The sequence below is a fragment of the Andrographis paniculata genome, unplaced genomic scaffold (assembly GCF_009805555.1).
Source record: "Andrographis paniculata isolate CXL003 unplaced genomic scaffold, ASM980555v1 Contig32END, whole genome shotgun sequence".
Classification (NCBI taxonomy): Eukaryota; Viridiplantae; Streptophyta; class Magnoliopsida; order Lamiales; family Acanthaceae; genus Andrographis; species Andrographis paniculata.
In genome coordinates this window covers 5,567,735-5,587,159 of record NW_026137565.1, presented here as the reverse complement: position 1 = coordinate 5,587,159, position 19,425 = coordinate 5,567,735, and the positions used below count along the sequence as shown (strand labels likewise).

At 38.7% G+C, this 19,425-nt stretch overlaps 2 protein-coding genes across 5 annotated transcripts; both read left to right on the top strand.

Annotated features, from left to right (window-relative positions):
* Positions 1 to 716: 716 nt before the first annotated feature.
* On the top strand, positions 717 to 15,865 carry LOC127247607 (E3 ubiquitin-protein ligase UPL1). 3 transcript variants are annotated; one of them, XM_051269537.1, is made up of 17 exons: positions 717 to 1,119; positions 2,074 to 2,169; positions 2,247 to 2,453; positions 3,200 to 9,875; positions 10,011 to 11,086; positions 11,185 to 11,499; positions 11,632 to 11,833; positions 11,922 to 12,205; positions 12,294 to 12,577; positions 12,722 to 13,847; positions 13,938 to 14,084; positions 14,180 to 14,260; positions 14,419 to 14,644; positions 14,729 to 14,868; positions 14,997 to 15,103; positions 15,182 to 15,343; positions 15,500 to 15,865. In XM_051269537.1, the coding sequence occupies exons 1-16, from the start codon at positions 1,087 to 1,089 to the stop codon at positions 15,282 to 15,284; spliced, it is 11,103 nt and encodes a 3,700-aa protein (XP_051125494.1). In that variant the 5' UTR covers positions 717 to 1,086; the 3' UTR covers positions 15,285 to 15,343; positions 15,500 to 15,865. The 3 variants fall into 3 exon arrangements, with proteins under 3 accessions (XP_051125494.1, XP_051125493.1, XP_051125492.1); XM_051269536.1 differs by having other exon boundaries at positions 9,990 to 11,086; XM_051269535.1 differs by having other exon boundaries at positions 3,200 to 11,086.
* Positions 15,866 to 17,191: 1,326 nt separating this feature from the next.
* On the top strand, positions 17,192 to 19,302 carry LOC127247063 (protein NOI4). 2 transcript variants are annotated; one of them, XM_051268756.1, is made up of 4 exons: positions 17,240 to 17,359; positions 18,050 to 18,128; positions 18,508 to 18,690; positions 19,013 to 19,302. In XM_051268756.1, the coding sequence occupies exons 2-4, from the start codon at positions 18,072 to 18,074 to the stop codon at positions 19,055 to 19,057; spliced, it is 285 nt and encodes a 94-aa protein (XP_051124713.1). In that variant the 5' UTR covers positions 17,240 to 17,359; positions 18,050 to 18,071; the 3' UTR covers positions 19,058 to 19,302. The 2 variants fall into 2 exon arrangements, with proteins under 2 accessions (XP_051124714.1, XP_051124713.1); XM_051268757.1 differs by lacking the exon at positions 18,050 to 18,128 and having other exon boundaries at positions 17,192 to 17,359.
* The last annotated feature ends 123 nt before the right edge of the window (positions 19,303 to 19,425 follow it).

The following is a 19,425-nucleotide window of genomic DNA, read 5'->3' as shown; positions in this document are numbered from 1 at the left end:
TTAATTTTAATCAGAGTCGAATATAGTTTCTTAATAAGATAAACTATAGATTGAATAGGGTAAAAAAAAAAATGATTAAAATTAATATCTGTATGAAAAATAGTTGTATCATTTTGTATGATATATCTTTATTTAAGAAATATTTCTATCAAGTGATTGACATTAATTTAAAAGAAATACAAAAAATTATAGTTTTATTATAAAATTTTAATTAGAAATGAATTCAGTCAACTCGTGCAAAATTTAATCGTTATATCATACTATATATAATGAATTGGTATGGAAATTCCTTAGAAGTTAAAATATGAATGCACCTTGGAAAGTGTTTTTCTTTTAAAATAATTATAATAATTTAAAAAGAATCAAAAGATAATCGAAGGATGTGGATATATTTTGAAGTGTATTGGATTTTTTAAAAATATAAATTAATTGTTACATACTACAATATTAAAAAGATACATAAAATTATTTTAAATTTATGAAATTTATCATTGATCATTGTATGTTATATATTATATATATAACTTGTTATACTTATTCAATGATTAATGTAGATTATTGTAGAAGGCAATTTGTGTAAAAATAAAATATTGTTAATATTATTAATAAAATAAAATAAAATAAAATCGAATTTGGGTGTAGTGTAGCCGTGGCATGTTATCGTTCGGAGTTGATCCCTCTCTCACTCTATATATATATATATATGATGTGTGTATAGAGAGAGATAGAGAGTGGGAGAGAAAGAGATCCGTCTCCTGCGATTTTTCTCTCATCGCTTTCTTTCTTTCTCTACAATTCTCTCTTCTCTGCGATCGTTTCTAAAAACCCTATCTAAGAAAACCCTAGAGCTTCGCGATCTTCGCTGCCTGTGGATTCCTGGCCGCGAATTGCTCACTTATCGTTAAATTTCGCCCTCTTTTCTGGGGGATTTCTGCGCACCGATTACTTCACTCGAGTGTTTTCCAAGCCCTATTTTCGTGATTGATACCTGATCGATTTTCGAACGTCTTGGATCCGTCGATTCGTCGGCTGGACATCTATTGCTACTTGAATCGGCCAATGGTTGCATTTGGTTAATCTTCCGCGATGAAGTTCAAGCGTAGGAGGGCACTGGAAGTGGTCAGTGATTTTTATTTTTTTGATTATTTGTTTCGTGCTCCGATCATTCTTAATTGTGTTGCGATTATATGAACGGAGTTAATGTTAGGGCAATTTTCAATTTCCTTTCTACGTTTCGAGTGGAGTAGTGGTGTTTGTCTGAGCTGGGAATTGCGTTCATATAATTGAAGGAACTCTGACATATCGGAACTCCGATCAATTGGTGGAGAGCTTTTTTTTCATTTTTTTTTTTCAAAAAAAAAAATATTTTGGTGCAATTAACTTATTCTTTTTTGAGGAGCAACTTGTGTAATGTTCGACTGCGATGCCGAACCATATCTATGTGATATTGTTTATGTACTATACCTTACCTATTGCGTGTAATAAATGTGAGAGCTTACATTACTTGAATGATGATGCGAGTAGGCACATTGAATGTGTAGTCGAAAACTACATTAGAAGAATAAAATCTTGTCAGCAACCTGTGGTTGATTGATTTGCTTTAGAGGTATTAAACTTCTCTAATACCTCTGTGACGGGCAATGCTCTCTCCCATTTTCTTTTGTTGGTTGATATATTATTTGCTTTTTAATTTATTTATAAGCAGGAAATGCATTTGGTGAAACTTGAGCATTATTCCCATTCATTCCAGCATCATAATTATTCTACCGTTCTCAGCAAACATCCATGAGTAATGCTTTTAAGTTGCTGTTTTTCTGGTGGATTCTGTATGTTGGAGTACACAAATTTGCAGTCTTTGGTGCTGCTAAAACGACTGAAGAAACAGATGAACTTTTATGGGATTGCCAACTTTTTTTTGGGAATGGATTATGATGTTTACTAATGTGTTTTCTCTATTTACTCCCACTCTGTAATGATTTATCTTTTCAATATTATTTTAATATGCAATTTTTTGGCATGAGATATTATTTTGCTTATTCAACTTCTAACATGCTCTTTATTCTATATTTCCAGCCTTCAAGGATAAAACAATTCATCAATAACGTTATCGCCACACCACTAGAGAATATAGAAGAACCACTGAAAAGTTTTTCCTGGGAGTTTGATAAGGTGAGTTCATGAACTCTGACCAGATATTATTATATTTCTCTATACTTCTTCATTGGTTCTGATTTGAGTTTATGCAGGGAGATTTTCATCACTGGGTTGATTTGTTTAATCATTTTGACACCTATTTTGAGAAACACATTAAACCAAGGAAGGATTTACAGCTTGAAGATAACTTTTTAGAATCTGATCCACCTTTCCCAAGAGAAGCTGTTCTACAGATTCTGCGAGTGATAAGAGTAATTTTGGAGAACTGCACCAATAAGCATTTTTACAGCTCCTATGAGGTAGGTGCCTTCATATGTAGCTTTTAGTTTTCATTTATGTTCTTAATGGATTTTATAAATTTATTTATGATGAATAATGTACTTGTCTCATCGCAATAGAAAAGGTCCCACTTAATTTATTTATCATCTGTAACACAACGCCCTTCCTATTAAGGCAGTATGTTTCATGGTTCTCCTTGAAGAAAGTAATCTTGCTTGTTAATTCGTTTTACCCCTGGCATATGGTGAATGGAGAATGCTCTGTTGTTGAGCATAAAAAAGTGCTTTTGGTGTAAATATAAAGCCAGTTAATTATGCTGGAAATGCTTGCTGTTGACTGGATCCTTGATACCTGTTGGAGGACGATAGAGCTGTTTGATGAAATCATGTTTTTGATAGGACTCTAGATTATTTGATTTGCTACAAAGTTTAATAATATTCTCCAACTATAGAACCTGCTGACACCAACTGATTGGTGGGAGAGAGTGCATGGTATATGCGTTAAGACGGAGTAATTATCACAATATTAAATGCTATGTCAAATGTAGGAGGACGCTCCAATATCAATAATGTGAAAAAATGATATTGATATCCTTTTTATATTATTGTTATTTTCACCTGCTTAATGATCCACTTTCTGTGGTTAGCTGCCATTCACATACTTTTCTATCATAGAATAGTGTATGTTCCTTTGAACTTAATTGCATGTGTAATCTCTTCCACTTCATACTTCTGTTATATTTATCCAACATTGTTTGGTTTTGCAGCATCACCTATCATCTCTTCTTGCTTCCACTGATGCTGATGTTGTGGAGGCTTGCCTGCAGACTTTAGCTGCATTTTTGAAGAAGTCCATTGGAAAATACATTATAAGAGATGCTTCTCTGAATTCAAGACTATTTTGTTTTGCCCAGGGGTGGGGGGGTAAAGAAGAAGGCCTTGGTCTGATCTCCTGTATCTTGCAGAACAGCTCTGACCCAATTGCTCTTGAGTTGGGCAGGGCTTTGCATTTTGAATTTTATGCTATCAACAACTCTTCAAATGAACCCCCTTTATCTGGACATCAGACACAGGGCTTAGAAATTATACACATTCCTGATGTCAATGCAAGAAAAGAGACTGATCTTGAACTCCTGAATAAGCTGGTTGTAGAGTATAAGGTCCCTACTAACTTGAGATTTTCACTTTTGACAAGGTTACGGCTTGCCAGGGCCTTTCACTCTTTGGAGGCTCGGCAGCAGTATACATGCATTCGACTCTATGCTTTCATTGCTCTTGTTCAAGCATGTAGTGATACAGAGACACTAGTTTCTTTTTTCAATACGGAGCCTGAGTTCATCAATGAATTAGTTACCATGTTGAGCTACGAAGATGTGGTGCCTGAAAAGATTCGCATATTATGTCTTCTTTCTTTGGTTGCCCTTTGTCAGGATAGATCTCGACAGCCTACTGTATTGACTGCTGTGACTTCTGGTGGGCATCGGGGCATTCTATCTAGCCTTATGCAGAAAGCGATTGGCTCTGTTGTTAATAATTCATCTAAGTGGTCTGTTGTTTTTGCTGAGGCTCTCTTGTCTCTTGTAACGGTATTGGTGTCATCATCATCAGGCTGCTCAGCCATGCGTGAAGCTGGATTTATCCCCACACTTCTACCTTTATTGAAAGATACAGACCCTCAGCACTTGCATTTAGTTAGCACAGCTGTACATGTTCTGGAAGCTTTTATGGATTACAGCAATCCAGCTGCTGCCCTTTTCCGAGATTTGGGTGGTTTAGATGATACCATTTCGCGCTTAATGGTGGAAGTCTCTCATGTTGAAAGTGGTACAAAGCAGCAGAGCACATCTGTTGATGCTGACAATTCTGAATGTAGCAGTTCTCAAGAAGTTTCTGATTCTTCTGCTGAGCTTGATACCCTGCAGCCTCTTTATTCTGAAGGATTGGTTTCATATCACCGCCGTTTATTGATGAAAGCATTGCTGCGTGCTATATCATTGGGAACTTATGCACCTGGGACAACAGCACGAATGTATGGTACGGAAGAGAGCTTGCTCCCACATTGCTTGTGCATAATATTTAAAAGGGCAAAAGACTTTGGTGGTGGTGTCTTTTCCCTAGCAGCCACGGTGATGAGTGATCTAATTCACAAAGATCCTACCTGTTTTCCTATCCTAGAAGCAGCAGGACTTCCTTCTGCCTTTATAGATGCCATTATGGATGGTGTCCTTTGCTCTGCTGAGGCAATCACGTGCATTCCACAGTGCCTTGATGCCTTATGTTTGAACACCAATGGTCTTCAGGCAGTGAAAGATTCCAATGCTTTGAGGTGCTTTGTGAAAGTTTTTACTTCCAAGCAGTACCTGCGAGCCCTTGCTGCTGATACTTCAGGTTCCTTGTCTAGTGGCCTGGATGAATTAATGCGGCATGCTTCCTCATTGCGTGGACCTGGAGTTGATATGCTGATTGAAATACTGACTAAAATTTCAAGAATTGGGTCTGGGCTTGAATCACCATCCGGGTCTGATTCTCCAAGTTCTCAACCTGTTCCCATGGAAACTGAATCTGATAATAAAGATGTGGTACCAATGGATGACCGAGATTCATGCAAGCCCGGTAGTTCTGAGCAACAACCAAATGATACTGTCTCTGATGCATCTTCCAATATCGAGTCATTTTTGCCTGATTGTATAAGCAATGCTGCTCGTCTTCTTGAAACAGTTCTTCAGAATTCTGATACCTGCCGAATTTTTGTTGAAAAGAAGGGAATTGAGTGTGTCCTGCAATTGTTCACTTTACCACTTCTGCCTCCATCAGTTTCTGTGGGCCAAAGCATAGCGGTTGCCTTTAAAAACTTCTCCCCACAGCATTCTGCATCCCTTGCTCGTGCGGTGTGCTCTTTCCTTAGAGAACATCTTAAGTCAACAGAGGAACTTCTGATTTCAATCAGAGGGTCGCAGCTTGCTCAGGTGGAACCTTCTAAGAGAACAAATATTTTGAAGTGTCTCTGTACTTTGGAAGGCGTCCTGTCCCTTTCCAATTCTTTGTTGAAAGGTACGACTACTATAGTCTCTGAATTGGGTTCTGCAGATGCCGATGTGTTCAAGGATCTTGGGAAGGCTTATAGGGAAATTTTGTGGCAAGTATCTTTGTGCTGTGAGCTGAAGGTGGAGGAGAAGGTGAATACAGAAGTGGAGTCTGACAGTGCTGATGTGGGTCCCTCTCATATTGCTGGAAGGGAGAGTGATGATGATGCTAATATTCCCTCTATTAGATACATGAATCCTGTTTCAGTCAGAAATAATGCTCACTCACATTGGGGAGTGGAGCGTGACTTCATATCTGTGGTTCGTGGTGAGGGTTTTAATCGTCGCAGTCGACACAGTTTGGCTCGGTTTCGAGGTGGCAGAAATGGAAGGCATTTGGAAGCATTCCAAATTGATTCTGAAGCTGGAACAAGTAGTGCAGAGACTTCTGTTAATGGAGCGAAGAAGAAAAGTCCAGAAATGCTGGTTTTGGATAACCTTAACAAACTTGCTTCAACCATGCGCTCTTTTTTCACTGCGCTTGTGAAGGGCTTTACTTCACCAAATCGTCGAAGGACTGAAACTGGATCCTTGAGTTCTGCCTCAAAGAGTATTGGTGCTGCACTTGCAAAAGTATTTCTTGAGGCGCTGGGGTTTTCAGGGTACTCCAACTCTGCTGGAGTAGATATATCATTGCCAGTAAAGTGTCGCTATCTTGGGAAGGTTGTGGATGACATGGTGGCTCTAACATTTGATAGTCGGCGGCGCACTTGTTTTACCATAATGATTAACAATTTTTATGTCCATGGAACCTTCAAGGAGCTTCTTACAACATTTGTAGCAACAAGTCAGTTGTTGTGGACTGTGCCTTGTGCTATTTCCACATCAAGTGATGATAATAATGCTGAGGGGAGCAAGCTGTCTCACAGCTCTTGGTTGCTCGATACATTGCAGAGTCATTGTCGTGAGCTTGAATATTTTGTGAATTCTGGACCCCTACTATCATCAACATCAGCATCCCAGACGCAGCTACTTGTTCAGCCAGGTGCAACTGGTTTGTCGATAGGACTGTTTCCTGTTCCTAGAGATCCTGAAGCATTTGTTAGGATGTTGCAGTCTCAAGTTCTGGATGTGATACTTCCCGTCTGGAACCATCCAATGTTCCCCAACTGTAGCAGCAGTTTCATCACTTCAATCATTTCATTAATAACTCATGTATACAGTGGAGTGAATGATGTGAAACAAAATCGCAGTGGGTCATCTGTAGCAGCAAATCAACGCTTTATGCCTCCCCCCCCTGATGAAGCTACAATTGCTACCATTGTTGAGATGGGTTTTTCAAGAGCAAGAGCGGAGGAGGCACTCAGAAGAGTGGAAACAAATAGTGTTGAGATGGCAATGGAATGGTTATTTAGTCATGCTGAGGACCCTGTGCAGGAGGATGATGAGCTAGCTCGTGCGCTGGCTTTATCTCTTGGAAGTTCAGCTGAAACACCTAAAGCTGATGGTGCTGATAAGCCTGCTGATGTTATGGTTGAGGAGAAACAGGCGAAACCACCTCCTGCTGATAACATCCTATCTGTATTGATGAAATTATTCCAGCGTGGAGATTCTGTTGCATTCCCTCTGACAGATCTGCTTGGGACCCTCTGCAGCAGGAGTAAAGGGGAAGAGCGCACAACCGTAATTTCTTTTCTTGTTCAGCAGCTAAAACTTTGCCCACTTGATTTTTCAAAGGATGGCACTGCATTGGGTATGATCTCTCATACTCTAGCATTGCTCCTCTCTGAAGATGGAAATGCTCGAGAAATTGCTGCACAAAATGATGTTGTCTTGATTGCAATTGACATCTTGAAAAATTTTATGGCCAGGACAGAGGCTTCAAAAGAATTTCAAGCCCCTAAATCTATCAGCGCTTTACTTCTTATATTGGATAATTTGGTGCAGCCCAGGCCAAAAATATATTCTGATGCTGAGGAGGGAAAAGTAAGTGGATCTCTATCCAGTACATTGGGTAATGAGGCATCAGCTGGGGTAATGGAAGAAAAAAATGTTGCAGCTGATGTTGACAAGGATGAATCTACAAATGATGGCTTTGATTTTGAGAAAATTCTTGGAAAACCAACCGGTTATTTGACAATGTTGGAGAGTGGTAGTCTGCTGGTGATTGCTTGTAATTTGATTAAAAGACATGTGCCCCCAATGGTTATGCAAGCTGCTCTTCAGTTATGTGCTCGATTGACTAAGTCCCATGCCTTGGCTGTACAGTTTCTTGAAAGTGGTGGGTTGGTGGCCCTTTTTGGTCTTCCCAAAAGTTGCTTTTTTCCAGGTTATGACACCTTAGCATCTGCCATCGTTCGACATCTACTCGAGGATCCTCAGACTCTGCAAACAGCTATGGAACTGGAGATTCGCCAAACTCTGGGTGGAAGCAGGCATGCTGGCCGTGTGTCAACAAGAACATTTCTGACATCAATGGCACCTGTTATTTCCCGCGATCCAGGTGTCTTCATGAAAGCAGTGGCTTCTGTATGTCAGCTGGAGTCAACTGGGGGACGAAGCTTTATTGTGCTATCTAAAGATAAAGACAGAGAGAAAGAAAAAGAGAAGTTAAAAACGTCTGGTGGTGAGCCTGCAGCATCTGCAAATGAGTGCGTAAGGATTACTGAAAATAAAGCACCTGATGTGTCTAGTAAGTACCCCAAAGGCCACAAGAAGGTTTCAGCAAATCTCACCCAGGTGATCGATTATCTTCTTGAAATTGTATCAATATATCCTGCATGCAATGGTGAAGATGATTGCACAGGCCAACCAAGTGCTATGGAGATTGATGAACCAACTAACAAAATGAAGGGTAAGTCAAAGGTGGATGAGACAATAAAGATAGGATCAGACAATATATCAGGGAAATCTGAATCCCTAGCTAAGGTGACATTTGTTCTGAAGCTATTGAGTGATATTCTGCTTATGTATGTTCATGTTGTTGGTGTAATCTTGAGACGGGATCTAGAAATGTCTCAGCAACGTGGTTCTAGTCATTTTGAATGTTCTGGACAGGGTGGCATTGTTCATCATATTTTGCATCATCTTGTTCCCCTCTCAACTGATAAATCTGCTGGCCCTGATGAATGGAGAGACAAGCTTTCTGAAAAAGCTTCATGGTTTTTGGTTGTATTGGCTGGTCGATCAAGTGAAGGAAGAAGAAGGGTAGTGAATGAACTTGTTAAAGCCTTGTCCTTATTTGTAAATCTTGAGAGCAATTCATCTAAAAGTAGTTTATTGCCTGATAAGAAAGTCCTTGCCTTTGTTGATTTAGTATACTCCATTCTTTCCAAGAACTCTTCTTCTGGGAACTTGCCTGGTTCTGGTTGTTCGCCTGAGATTGCCAAAAGCATGATAGATGGAGGAATTGTGCATTGCCTTTCAGGCATTCTTCAAGTAATTGATTTGGACCATCCTGATGCACCAAAAGTTGTAAATCTCATACTGAAGTCTTTGGAAAGCCTGACCAGAGCTGCCAATGCTAGCGAGCAACTTTCCAGGGCTGATACATTGAGTAAGAAGAAAATGAATAATACAAATGAAAGGTCTGATGTTCAGCTTGCAGGCACTGGAGCTTCTCAAGAATTACAATCTACTGAAGATAGAAGCACCCAACATGGGATTTTGGCAACTTCTGGTTCTGAAGCACAGGATACCTCCCAAAATGAACATGTACAGAATGACAACTCAAATGAGAATGCTGAGCAAGAAATGAGGGTTGAAGAGGATCCAACTACTGATACACCTGTGGATCTTGGGGTAGATTATATGCGTGAAGATATGGAAGAAAGTGGTGCCCTACCGAACTCGGAACAAATTGAGATGGCTTTTCATGTAGAAAATAGGGTAGATGATGATATGAATGAAGAGGATGACATGGGTGATGATGGTGAGGATGATGATGATGGCGAGGATGAGGATGAAGATATAGCTGAGGATGGCACTGGTTTAATGTCTTTAGCTGATACAGATGTGGAAGATCATGAGGATACTGGGTTGGGAGATGAGTATAATGAAGACATGATTGATGAAGAAGATGATGATTTTCGTGAAAACCGTGTGATTGAGGTTAGATGGAGGGAAGCCCTTGATGGGTTGGATCATTTGCAGGTTCTTGGACAGCCTGGAGCTGGTGGAGGGCTAATTGATGTCTCTGCAGAAGCCTTTGAAGGGGTGAATGTTGATGATTTCTTTGGAATTCGTAGACCTTTTGGATTTGAACGTAGACGTCAGGCTAATAGAAGTTCCTATGAGCGATCAGGATTAGAAGGAAATACTCTTCAGCATCCTCTCCTTTTGAGACCATCCAATTCTGGTGATTTAGTTTCTATATGGTCGTCTGCTGGGAATTCATCCAGGGATTCAGAAGGCCTTTCTGGTAACCTTGATGTAGCGCATTTTTATATGTTTGATTCTCCTGTGCTTCCTTATGACAATGTACCTACTAATCTGTTTGGTGATCGGCTTGGTGGTTCTGCACCATCTCAACTAGCTGATTTTTCTGTTGGGTTAGAGTCCTTGCGAGGATCAGGTCGAAGAGTCCATGGTGATGGACGGTGGACTGATGATGGCCAACCTCAGGGTGGTGGTCAAGCTGCTGCAATTGCTCAGGCAGTAGAAGAACAATTCATATCTGTATTGCGAAATGATAGTCCTGAAAATCCTGGCAATTCGCAGAATGCAGATCTACCAGAGAAGCAGGAGGGAGATCCTGTTGTGGATGCTAGTAATCAACTGCCAGCAGGGACCACTGGTACTCAACTAAATGATGATAGACATACTAATACTGATCATGAAGGCAATCAACCAACACAAGATGTTGATGATCAAGCTGGCGAAGGTGAGGAGCAAGCAATGGAAGACATGACAATTGAGGTTGGTAATGATAGCATGGAAACAGCAGATGCAAGTGTCCCTGGCCAGTCTTTGGAGACACCATCTGGTTCTGCTTCTCAGGATGTTGCAACCTCTGATGAGACTGCTCGCGGCCATGTAGATTCTTCTGCTATACCATCTCAAGGGGAGGGCTCTGATAGACCGTTGGGGCAAAATTTCAGTTCTAATTCTCTTACCCCTTCGGCCTCTGGGGCTGAGATGCTTGTTTCTGATGATCACCACATTTCTTCAGTCCCAGAAGGTACTGATGTTGATATGAATGCCCCTGAAGCTGAAGGAGATCATAGTGACCCCACACAGTTACCTCCTCCTGAGATTAATCTGGAGGAGCCATCATCACATCAAAATAATCCTTCTGAACAGGATGCTTTGCAGACAGATGAAGGTGTCTTGAATAGTGATGCTTCTAATGCAAATGGTATAGACCCCACATTTTTGGAGGCACTGCCGGAAGATCTTCGTGCTGAGGTTCTTGCTTCACAACACTCTCAGTCCACTGCAACTCCTACTTATGCACCGCCTACAGTTGAAGACATTGATCCAGAGTTTTTAGCTGCTCTTCCTCCTGATATTCAAGCTGAAGTTCTCGCTCAACAACGAGCTCAAAGAATTGCTAATCAATCGGAGGGTCAGCCAGTTGACATGGACAATGCATCAATTATTGCTACTTTCCCTGCTGATCTTCGTGAAGAGGTTTTTTCTTTTTCTTCTCTCTCTCTCTATTGTTCTCTGTAACTCCTCCCAAGCCTATTGCCTTTAACTAATTTTCTTGCATATTTTTGGTCAATCAGGTACTTTTGACTTCTTCAGAGGCACTATTATCAGCACTTCCATCTCCCTTACTTGCAGAAGCACAAATGCTGAGAGACAGAGCAATGAGTCATTATCATGCTCGCAGCTTGTTTGGAGGTAGCCAAAGACTCGGTGGTCGAGGAAATAGATTGGGTTTTGATAGACAGACAGTGATGGATAGGGGTGTTGGAGTCACTATTGGAAGGAGGACTTCATCTGCTGCAGATAACTTGAAACTGAAAGAACTTGATGGAGAACCACTCTTGGATGCTAATGGATTAAAAGCATTAATTCGTTTATTACGTCTAGCACAGGTAGTCTGAAATTCGCAGTAAATTATACTCTTTGATTGCTTGTGAAGTGCTCAATCTATGAAGTATTTAATGAATCTCTTATATAAGCTAAAATTTATTCAAACTGAATGCTGTTCTGCTCTTTTCTTTTAGCCCCTTGGGAAAGGTCTGTTGCAGAGACTTCTGTTGAACCTGTGCTCCCATAACTGTACAAGAGCAATTCTAGTTCGTCTTCTGCTTGATATGATCAACCCTGAGACTGTAGGCACCGTTGGTGGACTGACTTCGACAAATGCTCAGAGGCTTTATGGTTGCCAATCCGATGTTGTTTATGGCCGATCTCAGTTGTGTGATGGTACTGGTTTATTAGTAATTTTTCCTCCTAATTTTAAATCTTATTTTGCCTCTTTAGATGTTAAAATGGATAGTTCTGTTTCATTCAGGTGTTCCTCCACTGGTTTTGCGGCGGGTACTCGAGATCCTCACCTATCTTGCCACTAATCATTCTGGTGTTTCCAGCCTTCTTTTCCATTTTGAGAGCTCTAATGTTCCTGAAGTTACGCCCACAAACCATTCAGAAGTCAGAAATGAAGGTGACACCGCCATTGAAGGACAGCATGATCTTGGGCGTTCTAGAGGCTTGCAGAAAGGGGATATTCCTTTGATATTGCTTCTTAAACTTTTGAGTCAGCCACTTTTCTTGCGGAGCATTGCTCATCTTGAGCAGGTATGTTTGTCCTTCATTAACTGTAGATTATTAATGTAAAAAATGTGATCTTATATGGTTTTACCTATGTATGTTTGGTTCTCGGAAGGTCATGGGCCTGCTCCAAGTGGTTGTGTATGCTGCAGCATCGAAGGCTGATATTCGGTCTAATACTGAAGAAACTACAGCTCAAATTGAAGCCCCATCTGGCAATGAAACTAGTGATACTCAGAAAGATCCGACTGCAGAAGGAGAACCTAATCAAGTTGATCAAAGTGCCAGTGGTATAAAGTCCACATCTGATGTTCAAAGAAGTCTTCAGCCATATGATATCTTCTTACTGATACCTCAATCGGATTTGCATAGTCTTTGTGGTCTTCTTGGTCACGAAGGGTATTATTCTTTAATTTTGATCAACCTCTATTTCAATATTATTTGTTTTAGTTGAATCATCGTTTTTAAGCTAGTATCAGCTCTATAAGTTTGATGGTCACTGTTGAAAGTTTCTTTTAAATGCTATTTATTTTTTGTAATTAGGCTTTCAGATAAAGTTTACACACTTTCCGGAGACGTGCTGAAGAAATTGGCCTCTACTGCTCCTGCTCATCGTAAATTTTTTATTTTGGAGTTGTCAGAGTTGGCTCAGAGGCTGAGCAGCTCTGCTGTCAATGAACTGGTAACTCTTAGGGACACACGGATGCTTGGGTTGAGTGCCGGTTCAATGGCAGGGGCTGCTGTTCTTCGTGTTCTGCAGATTCTCAGCTCACTTACATCCATTGGGAGCGACGGTGACAAAGACAAGCTAAGTGTTGAAGAACAGGAAGAGCATGGTACCATGTGTAAGTTAAATGTTTCGCTGGAGCCGCTGTGGAAAGAACTGAGTCAATGCATTAGTACAATGGAATTAGAGTTAAATCAAAATCAAAGTTCCTCGAACTCTTTGGCTAATATTGGTGAGCAGATTCAAGGTTCTACTTCAGCGTCCACAGCTCTTCCTCCTGGAACTCAGAGGCTCCTCCCCTTTATTGAGGGGTTTTTCGTTCTGTGTGAAAAACTACAGGCTAACAATTTATTATATCAGCAAGATCAATCTAATGTGACAGCAAGAGAAGTGAAGGAGTCTTCTGGAAGTTCAGTTCCTTCTTCTATTAAGAGTACAGATTCCAACAGGAGATTTGAGGGGTCCGTTACATTTGTAAGGTTTGCAGAGAAGCATCGTCGCCTGCTAAATGCCTTTGTTAGGCAGAACCCAGGTTTATTGGAAAAGTCACTCTCAATGATGCTGAAAGCTCCTCGATTAATTGATTTTGACAACAAAAGGGCTTACTTCCGGTCCAGGATTCGGCAACAGCATGATCAGCATCTGTCAGGTCCACTTCGAATCAGTGTTAGGAGGGCATATATTTTGGAGGATTCGTATAACCAGCTTCGGATGCGACCTAGTCAAGACCTTAAAGGACGTCTGAATGTGCATTTTCAAGGAGAAGAAGGCATTGATGCTGGTGGTTTGACTCGTGAATGGTACCAACTGTTGTCAAGGGTCATATTTGATAAAGGAGCTTTGCTTTTCACCACTGTTGGAAACAATGCAACTTTTCAACCAAATCCTAATTCTGTATATCAGACAGAACATCTCTCTTATTTCAGATTTGTTGGTCGTGTGGTAATTATTGAAGGACCTTTCTTTGAATTTCAACACTTACGTCTTATGTTTATTGGTTTCTCTAACAGTTTATAACATCCCAATTTGCAGGTAGCAAAAGCATTATTTGATAGTCAGCTACTTGATGTATACTTCACCCGCTCCTTCTACAAGCATATTCTAGGTGTAAAGGTGACATATCATGATATTGAAGCCGTTGATCCCGATTACTATAAAAATTTGAAGTGGATGCTGGAGGTGAGATAGATTAAGAGCAATATTTACTATTAATCTCAGTACTCTAGATTAAATTCAGTAGTGAGTTTCTGAACTATTTTCAATGCCTTGCTCAGAATGATGTGAGTGACATACCTGATCTGACATTCTCCATGGATGCTGATGAAGAGAAACATATCCTTTATGAAAAAACTCAGGTACTTTGATGAAGTTATTTTATTTTTATGTTTTGACATTACATTTACTTCTTTCTGAATCTTACCGTGTATTTATTTTATGAAGTTCAATTGACCTATATTCCTGTAATGATTGCACATTCATCTTAACTTTTATTTTGGATATTTTGTAATGCAAGGTTACTGACTATGAGCTTAAACCGGGAGGAAGAAATATAAGAGTGACAGAAGAAACAAAGCATGAATATGTAGACCTTGTTGCTGATCACATCTTGACAAATGCTATCCGTCCCCAAATTACTGCATTCCTTGAAGGTTTCAATGAATTAGTTCCAAGGGAACTTATATCCATTTTCAACGATAAGGAGCTGGAGTTACTGATCAGTGGACTTCCGGAAATTGATTGTAATTGACTTTTACCTTTTCTTATCTTGTGGTTATTAAGTCTTATCCTCATGAAATTTCCTCACAGCCTTGATTACTTTGCAGTGGTTGATCTGAAGGCCAACACTGAGTACACAGGCTACACTGCTGCATCTAATGCTGTTCAGTGGTTTTGGGAGGTGGTTGAGGGATTTAGCAAAGAAGACAGAGCTAGATTGCTCCAATTTGTCACGGGAACTTCAAAGGTGAGTGTTTAATCTGAACCTCAAAATTGCGTATATCTGTGTTATAAATTGTGCCTCTTGTATTCTGTCAGAGATGAGCATGGTTTCGGTATTGCACTAATTCTTCAATCATCGGTATTGCATTTTAGGTTCCTTTGGAAGGTTTTAGAGCGCTGCAAGGCATATCTGGGCCACAAAAGTTTCAGATCCACAAGGCATATGGAGCTCCCGAGAGACTTCCTTCAGCTCATACCTGGTTAGCCTTTATTTTTAAATCTGCAATTTATATAATATGTTCATTTCTCATGTTGTCTTGATGGTCTTTCCTTTCCAGCTTTAACCAACTTGACCTCCCGGAGTATTCTAGCAAAGAACAACTTCAAGACCGCTTGCTCCTGGCGATTCATGAAGCTAGTGAAGGATTCGGGTTCGGTTAAATGATGATGGTTTGATATGGGTGTGCGTCACTGCTGCTGGCTGGACTTGCTGTGAAAAAGTAAGCTTATGCTCAACCTCAGAATCTCCTCATGTAATGTCATTTTGTCCATATCTCTCTGTCTAGGATGAAATAAGTCAACATAATAAAACAAATAAATGATTACTTCTCTTCTTCTTCTTCAGCAACTCATTAAATTCTGGTTTGTTATTCTAGGTGGTATTAAATCATCCATCCCATTAACAGCTGCTGGTCTCGGCTTGGCTTGGCTTGGCTTGGCTTGGGGCACCATGGATTCTTGCAGCAGCAGCAGCAGCAGCAGCAGCAGATGGTTTATTATTATGCCAACCAGGCAGTGGTGAGTGTTTTCATCCTGACCTGTGTTGTGTACATACAAAATCTGCTGCTGCTCTCTCTCTCTCTCTCTCTCCCTTTCTCTCTCATACACTACTACTACTACTACTACTTTTGGTTGAATGCTTGTTTTTTCCTTCTTTTTTTTTTCTCTTTCTGATTTTGGGAATGATGAAGAATTCTGTCTATCTTATCTATCTTATCCATCTAGCCATTGATTTATTATTATTATTATTATTATTGTTATTAATTCACATGATGGATATAGTTTTAGATATAGATATTAGTAGTAGTAGTGGCATAGAATAAATGTGATTTTGCTGTGGATGGATGGATGCTCTCATTAATTATTTAATTAATTAATTAATTAGTAGATCCTTTTTCCAATTGTTCACTTCTATTTAGTTATTTATTTATTTTTCATTTAATAATATGATGCAACCTTTCCTCTGCGTCATTGCTTACATAAGATTGATTGCATTGCACTGCATATTTGCATTGACATGCACCAGCAACTTGGAGTTAGTAAGCACACAGCCTGTCTCAATAACACAAATATAATTGTTGCCATTATTATTTTTATTATTAAATATAAAAAGGAATACACTTTTTTCTATTAAAATGTGTCTAGTGTTATAGCTGAAGTATTTTAATTTTTATTTTTTTTATAAAATATGAGGTACGATAAAGTGTGTATTTGTTTTAGTGCTTGAAGTATTTTGTATTTTGTATTTTTTTTTTTAAATACTAGGTGAAGAATCATATACTTCAACTTTTGGTTGTGCAAAGAATTTATTGGATTTTGATTTGAAATTATTATTTTTATTTGAATTTGAATTTATTTTTCTTTATGGGAAAAAATAATAGATTTTTTAAACTGTCTAAATTAGATAATAGATTGGGTGTGTTTGTTTTGATGGAATTTGTAAATTTTAATTTAAATTTGATATTAAAATTATATATATTTGTGAGAAAAAAAATATGTTTTTAAAAAAATAATAGTTTAAATAGTAAAAAGTTGAAATTTGAGGTGTAAAAATATACACTCTAATTTTTAGTGAAATTTAAGCCAAAACATCAAACAATTTTGCTTCTAATAATTATCTTTATTATATTAAATGAATGCATGTATACTTTTAGCTTTGACATATTGAAAAACAAAACAAAGATATAAATAAACAAGTCTTAATCTCATAAAACTTGTGATGGTTGTGTTGTGTATCGCCACTCATCAAATGAATAAAATAAATAGAAGATGATAAATTCTAATGCCTCACCCCCACCCCCACCCCCACCCCCACCCCCACCCCACTTGTGTTTGGTTACGACTTACGAGAATAGATTAATCAACATATTGGCATCTGACTCTGACTCTGACAAAAACAAACAGACAAACAAACAAACCCTCTAACCTAAGACATAAATAAAATAAACATATTCTTACTTACTATAATAAAACAAAATCAGTCAAATAACTTTCCAGAATGTATATATAATCATCTCATTATTATTATTATTATTATTATTCTTATTATTACGCAGTAACTACACGTATATATACTGTTGAGCTGCTCCGTTTATATATATTATATTCTTCTGTGCTGAGTGGCGACTATATATACCTGTCTCGCTCTAGCTTTTTGCTCTTCTCTCTCTACATTTCACCGCTCTTTTTGTCGTCAGCTCAGAGGGAATATATCTTCCGGAGGATTATTCATGTCGGTATGTGGTAAATCATTACTTACATCTGCCTCTTTTTCGCTGATTATTGCTTATTTCCGATTAATGGATTTGAGTCGGTTTCTGTGATTTTTGCTACTTCTCTTTACTTTGGTTAGTAACTGCGATTTGCTTCGAATTTCGTGTGTTCTAATTGGAATTTTATTCTGTTTTTCCGCTGAGATCTTTATGCTGTATATCTTTTTATTGATTTTGGTTTGTGTTTTTATGTATTGGAATTGAATTAGCGGATAGTTGCTTTGTGATTGAGGTGGATTACGCAGAATTGTTGATAAAAATTTTGCATCATTGATGCGAGGAACTTATGGCGTAGCAAATAATTAGAAGATGTTGAGAAACCAGTTTTCAGATTTTTCATAGTCTTTATTCACATATTTTTGGCCTTGATCATTTGTTCACGGAAGAGAGTATTAGTGACTGAAAATACCTTAGATCAATCAATCAGGCAAGGAGATTACCTATAGGCATAGCTCAAGTAGTCACTGATCCTTCATTTCTCATCATCCACATCTATAATTTCTTGAGACAAAATTGTTTGTTCATTAGCTTCCGAAATTCGTTGGGCGATGGAGAGATTTTATGATGCCACAAAGTCTTCAGTGTACTTTGTAAGTGGCCTTATGATCTCTGCTTACGGCCAACTTATTTAATCACCTGGAATCGAACTTGCAGTAAGATAATTGGCTGATGGGATATGATCGGGATGGAATTCTCCCAGGAACAGAAGATCAAACCTTGTTTGGAATGGAGTGTAAGTGGGACAAATTAAGCGACTGGCAAAATTTCTTAAGTCAAAAGCATCGACTCTACAGCAATAAGCATGTCTTGTTTTGTCTAGATAATATAATAAACAAATTTGAAATATCATCTCCTATGGAGGCACAAGTTTAGTATACCGCCTGCCATTTCAGGACCTGAAACGTAGCCTGTTAGATCATTTCAGTGCATTGCTTCAGTGTTTAGGTTAAACTGTTGGATGATGATATGGTTAGTAATAGTATGCTAGATTGTTCATTCTTATGGTTTTGAATTTCGATTAGTCTTAGAAGTGGTTTGTCTAAAATTAGTAGCTTCAATCCTGTGCATATTTTCACTTGTAACACTAAGATCTATATGATCTATTTCTACAGGAAAAGGGTCAGCCACTGCCTAAATTTGGCGAATGGGATGTTAACGATCCAGCTTCTGCCGAGGGTTTTACTGTAATATTTAACAAAGCAAGGGATGAGAAGAAGACGGGTGGGAAGCCCGAGTCTCCTACAAAGGTGGATACAGACGCACATCATGGAGTGGAGCCTTTGAAACCTCAGGGTGTAAGTTCTTGACCTCCTAAATATTACACACATGGATCAATATTGGTTATTTAGCCAAAGTTGTTTTATCATGTGATGTGAGCTGACTTTGCACCAGCCATCTGTTTTATTATTAGTGTTCCTTTCAACTCTAGATTCTTGATTATTCAGTTTTCAAAAACTCAAAATTGTATGTTTTTTGTTTTTATGATGTGAAACATAGAATATAAATGATTTGAAGATAGAACCTTCTAGATCCAAGTATATTCAGTAATCGAAATTTGGTTATGTGTGGTGTTTTCTATATGAAATCTAATCCGCTGCTGCTCTCCTTCATTTGCAGAAAAAATGGCTTTGCTGTATGCAGAGCCCAAAGGCAGAATCTTGACGAATATATACATATACATATATATATATATATATATGATGAAAAGAAAGATATATAAATGAGTGCACATTCCATCCCCCACCCCATCCCCTCGAAAAGAAAAAAAAAAAGAAAAAAATGGATAAGATAATAGAGCCAGGAAGATGGCTCTGCAGCTAGGTGGTTGTAAAATGTATTATTATTATTATCAACATTCTGTGTGCTGTTTTGAGGATTATATGCGACTTCTCTGTTTGCTGCTTTTACTCTCTCTCTCTCTCTCTCTCTCTCTATATATATATATATATATGTGCGTGTGAGTGTATGTATTTGAACTACGCTCAGCGTGTCTTATGCAATAATAATCTGGAAGCCACCAGAAACTGTTT

What these genes read in the sequence shown, in the direction of transcription:
- LOC127247607 (XM_051269535.1), top strand. Translation starts at nt 1,087, where the DNA reads ATGAAGTTCAAGCGTAGGAGGGCACTGGAAGTG. An exon ending in TTTCCTGGGAGTTTGATAAG is followed by an intron (nt 2,170 to 2,246) that starts GTGAGTTCATGA and finishes GAGTTTATGCAG; the next exon opens with GGAGATTTTCATCACTGGGT. An exon ending in TCAGATTTGTTGGTCGTGTG is followed by an intron (nt 13,848 to 13,937) that starts GTAATTATTGAA and finishes CCCAATTTGCAG; the next exon opens with GTAGCAAAAGCATTATTTGA.
- LOC127247063 (XM_051268756.1), top strand. Translation starts at nt 18,072, where the DNA reads ATGATCGGGATGGAATTCTCCCAGGAACAGAAGATCAAACCTTGTTTG. An exon ending in AACCTTGTTTGGAATGGAGT is followed by an intron (nt 18,129 to 18,507) that starts GTAAGTGGGACA and finishes CTATTTCTACAG; the next exon opens with GAAAAGGGTCAGCCACTGCC. An exon ending in AGCCTTTGAAACCTCAGGGT is followed by an intron (nt 18,691 to 19,012) that starts GTAAGTTCTTGA and finishes CTTCATTTGCAG; the next exon opens with AAAAAATGGCTTTGCTGTAT.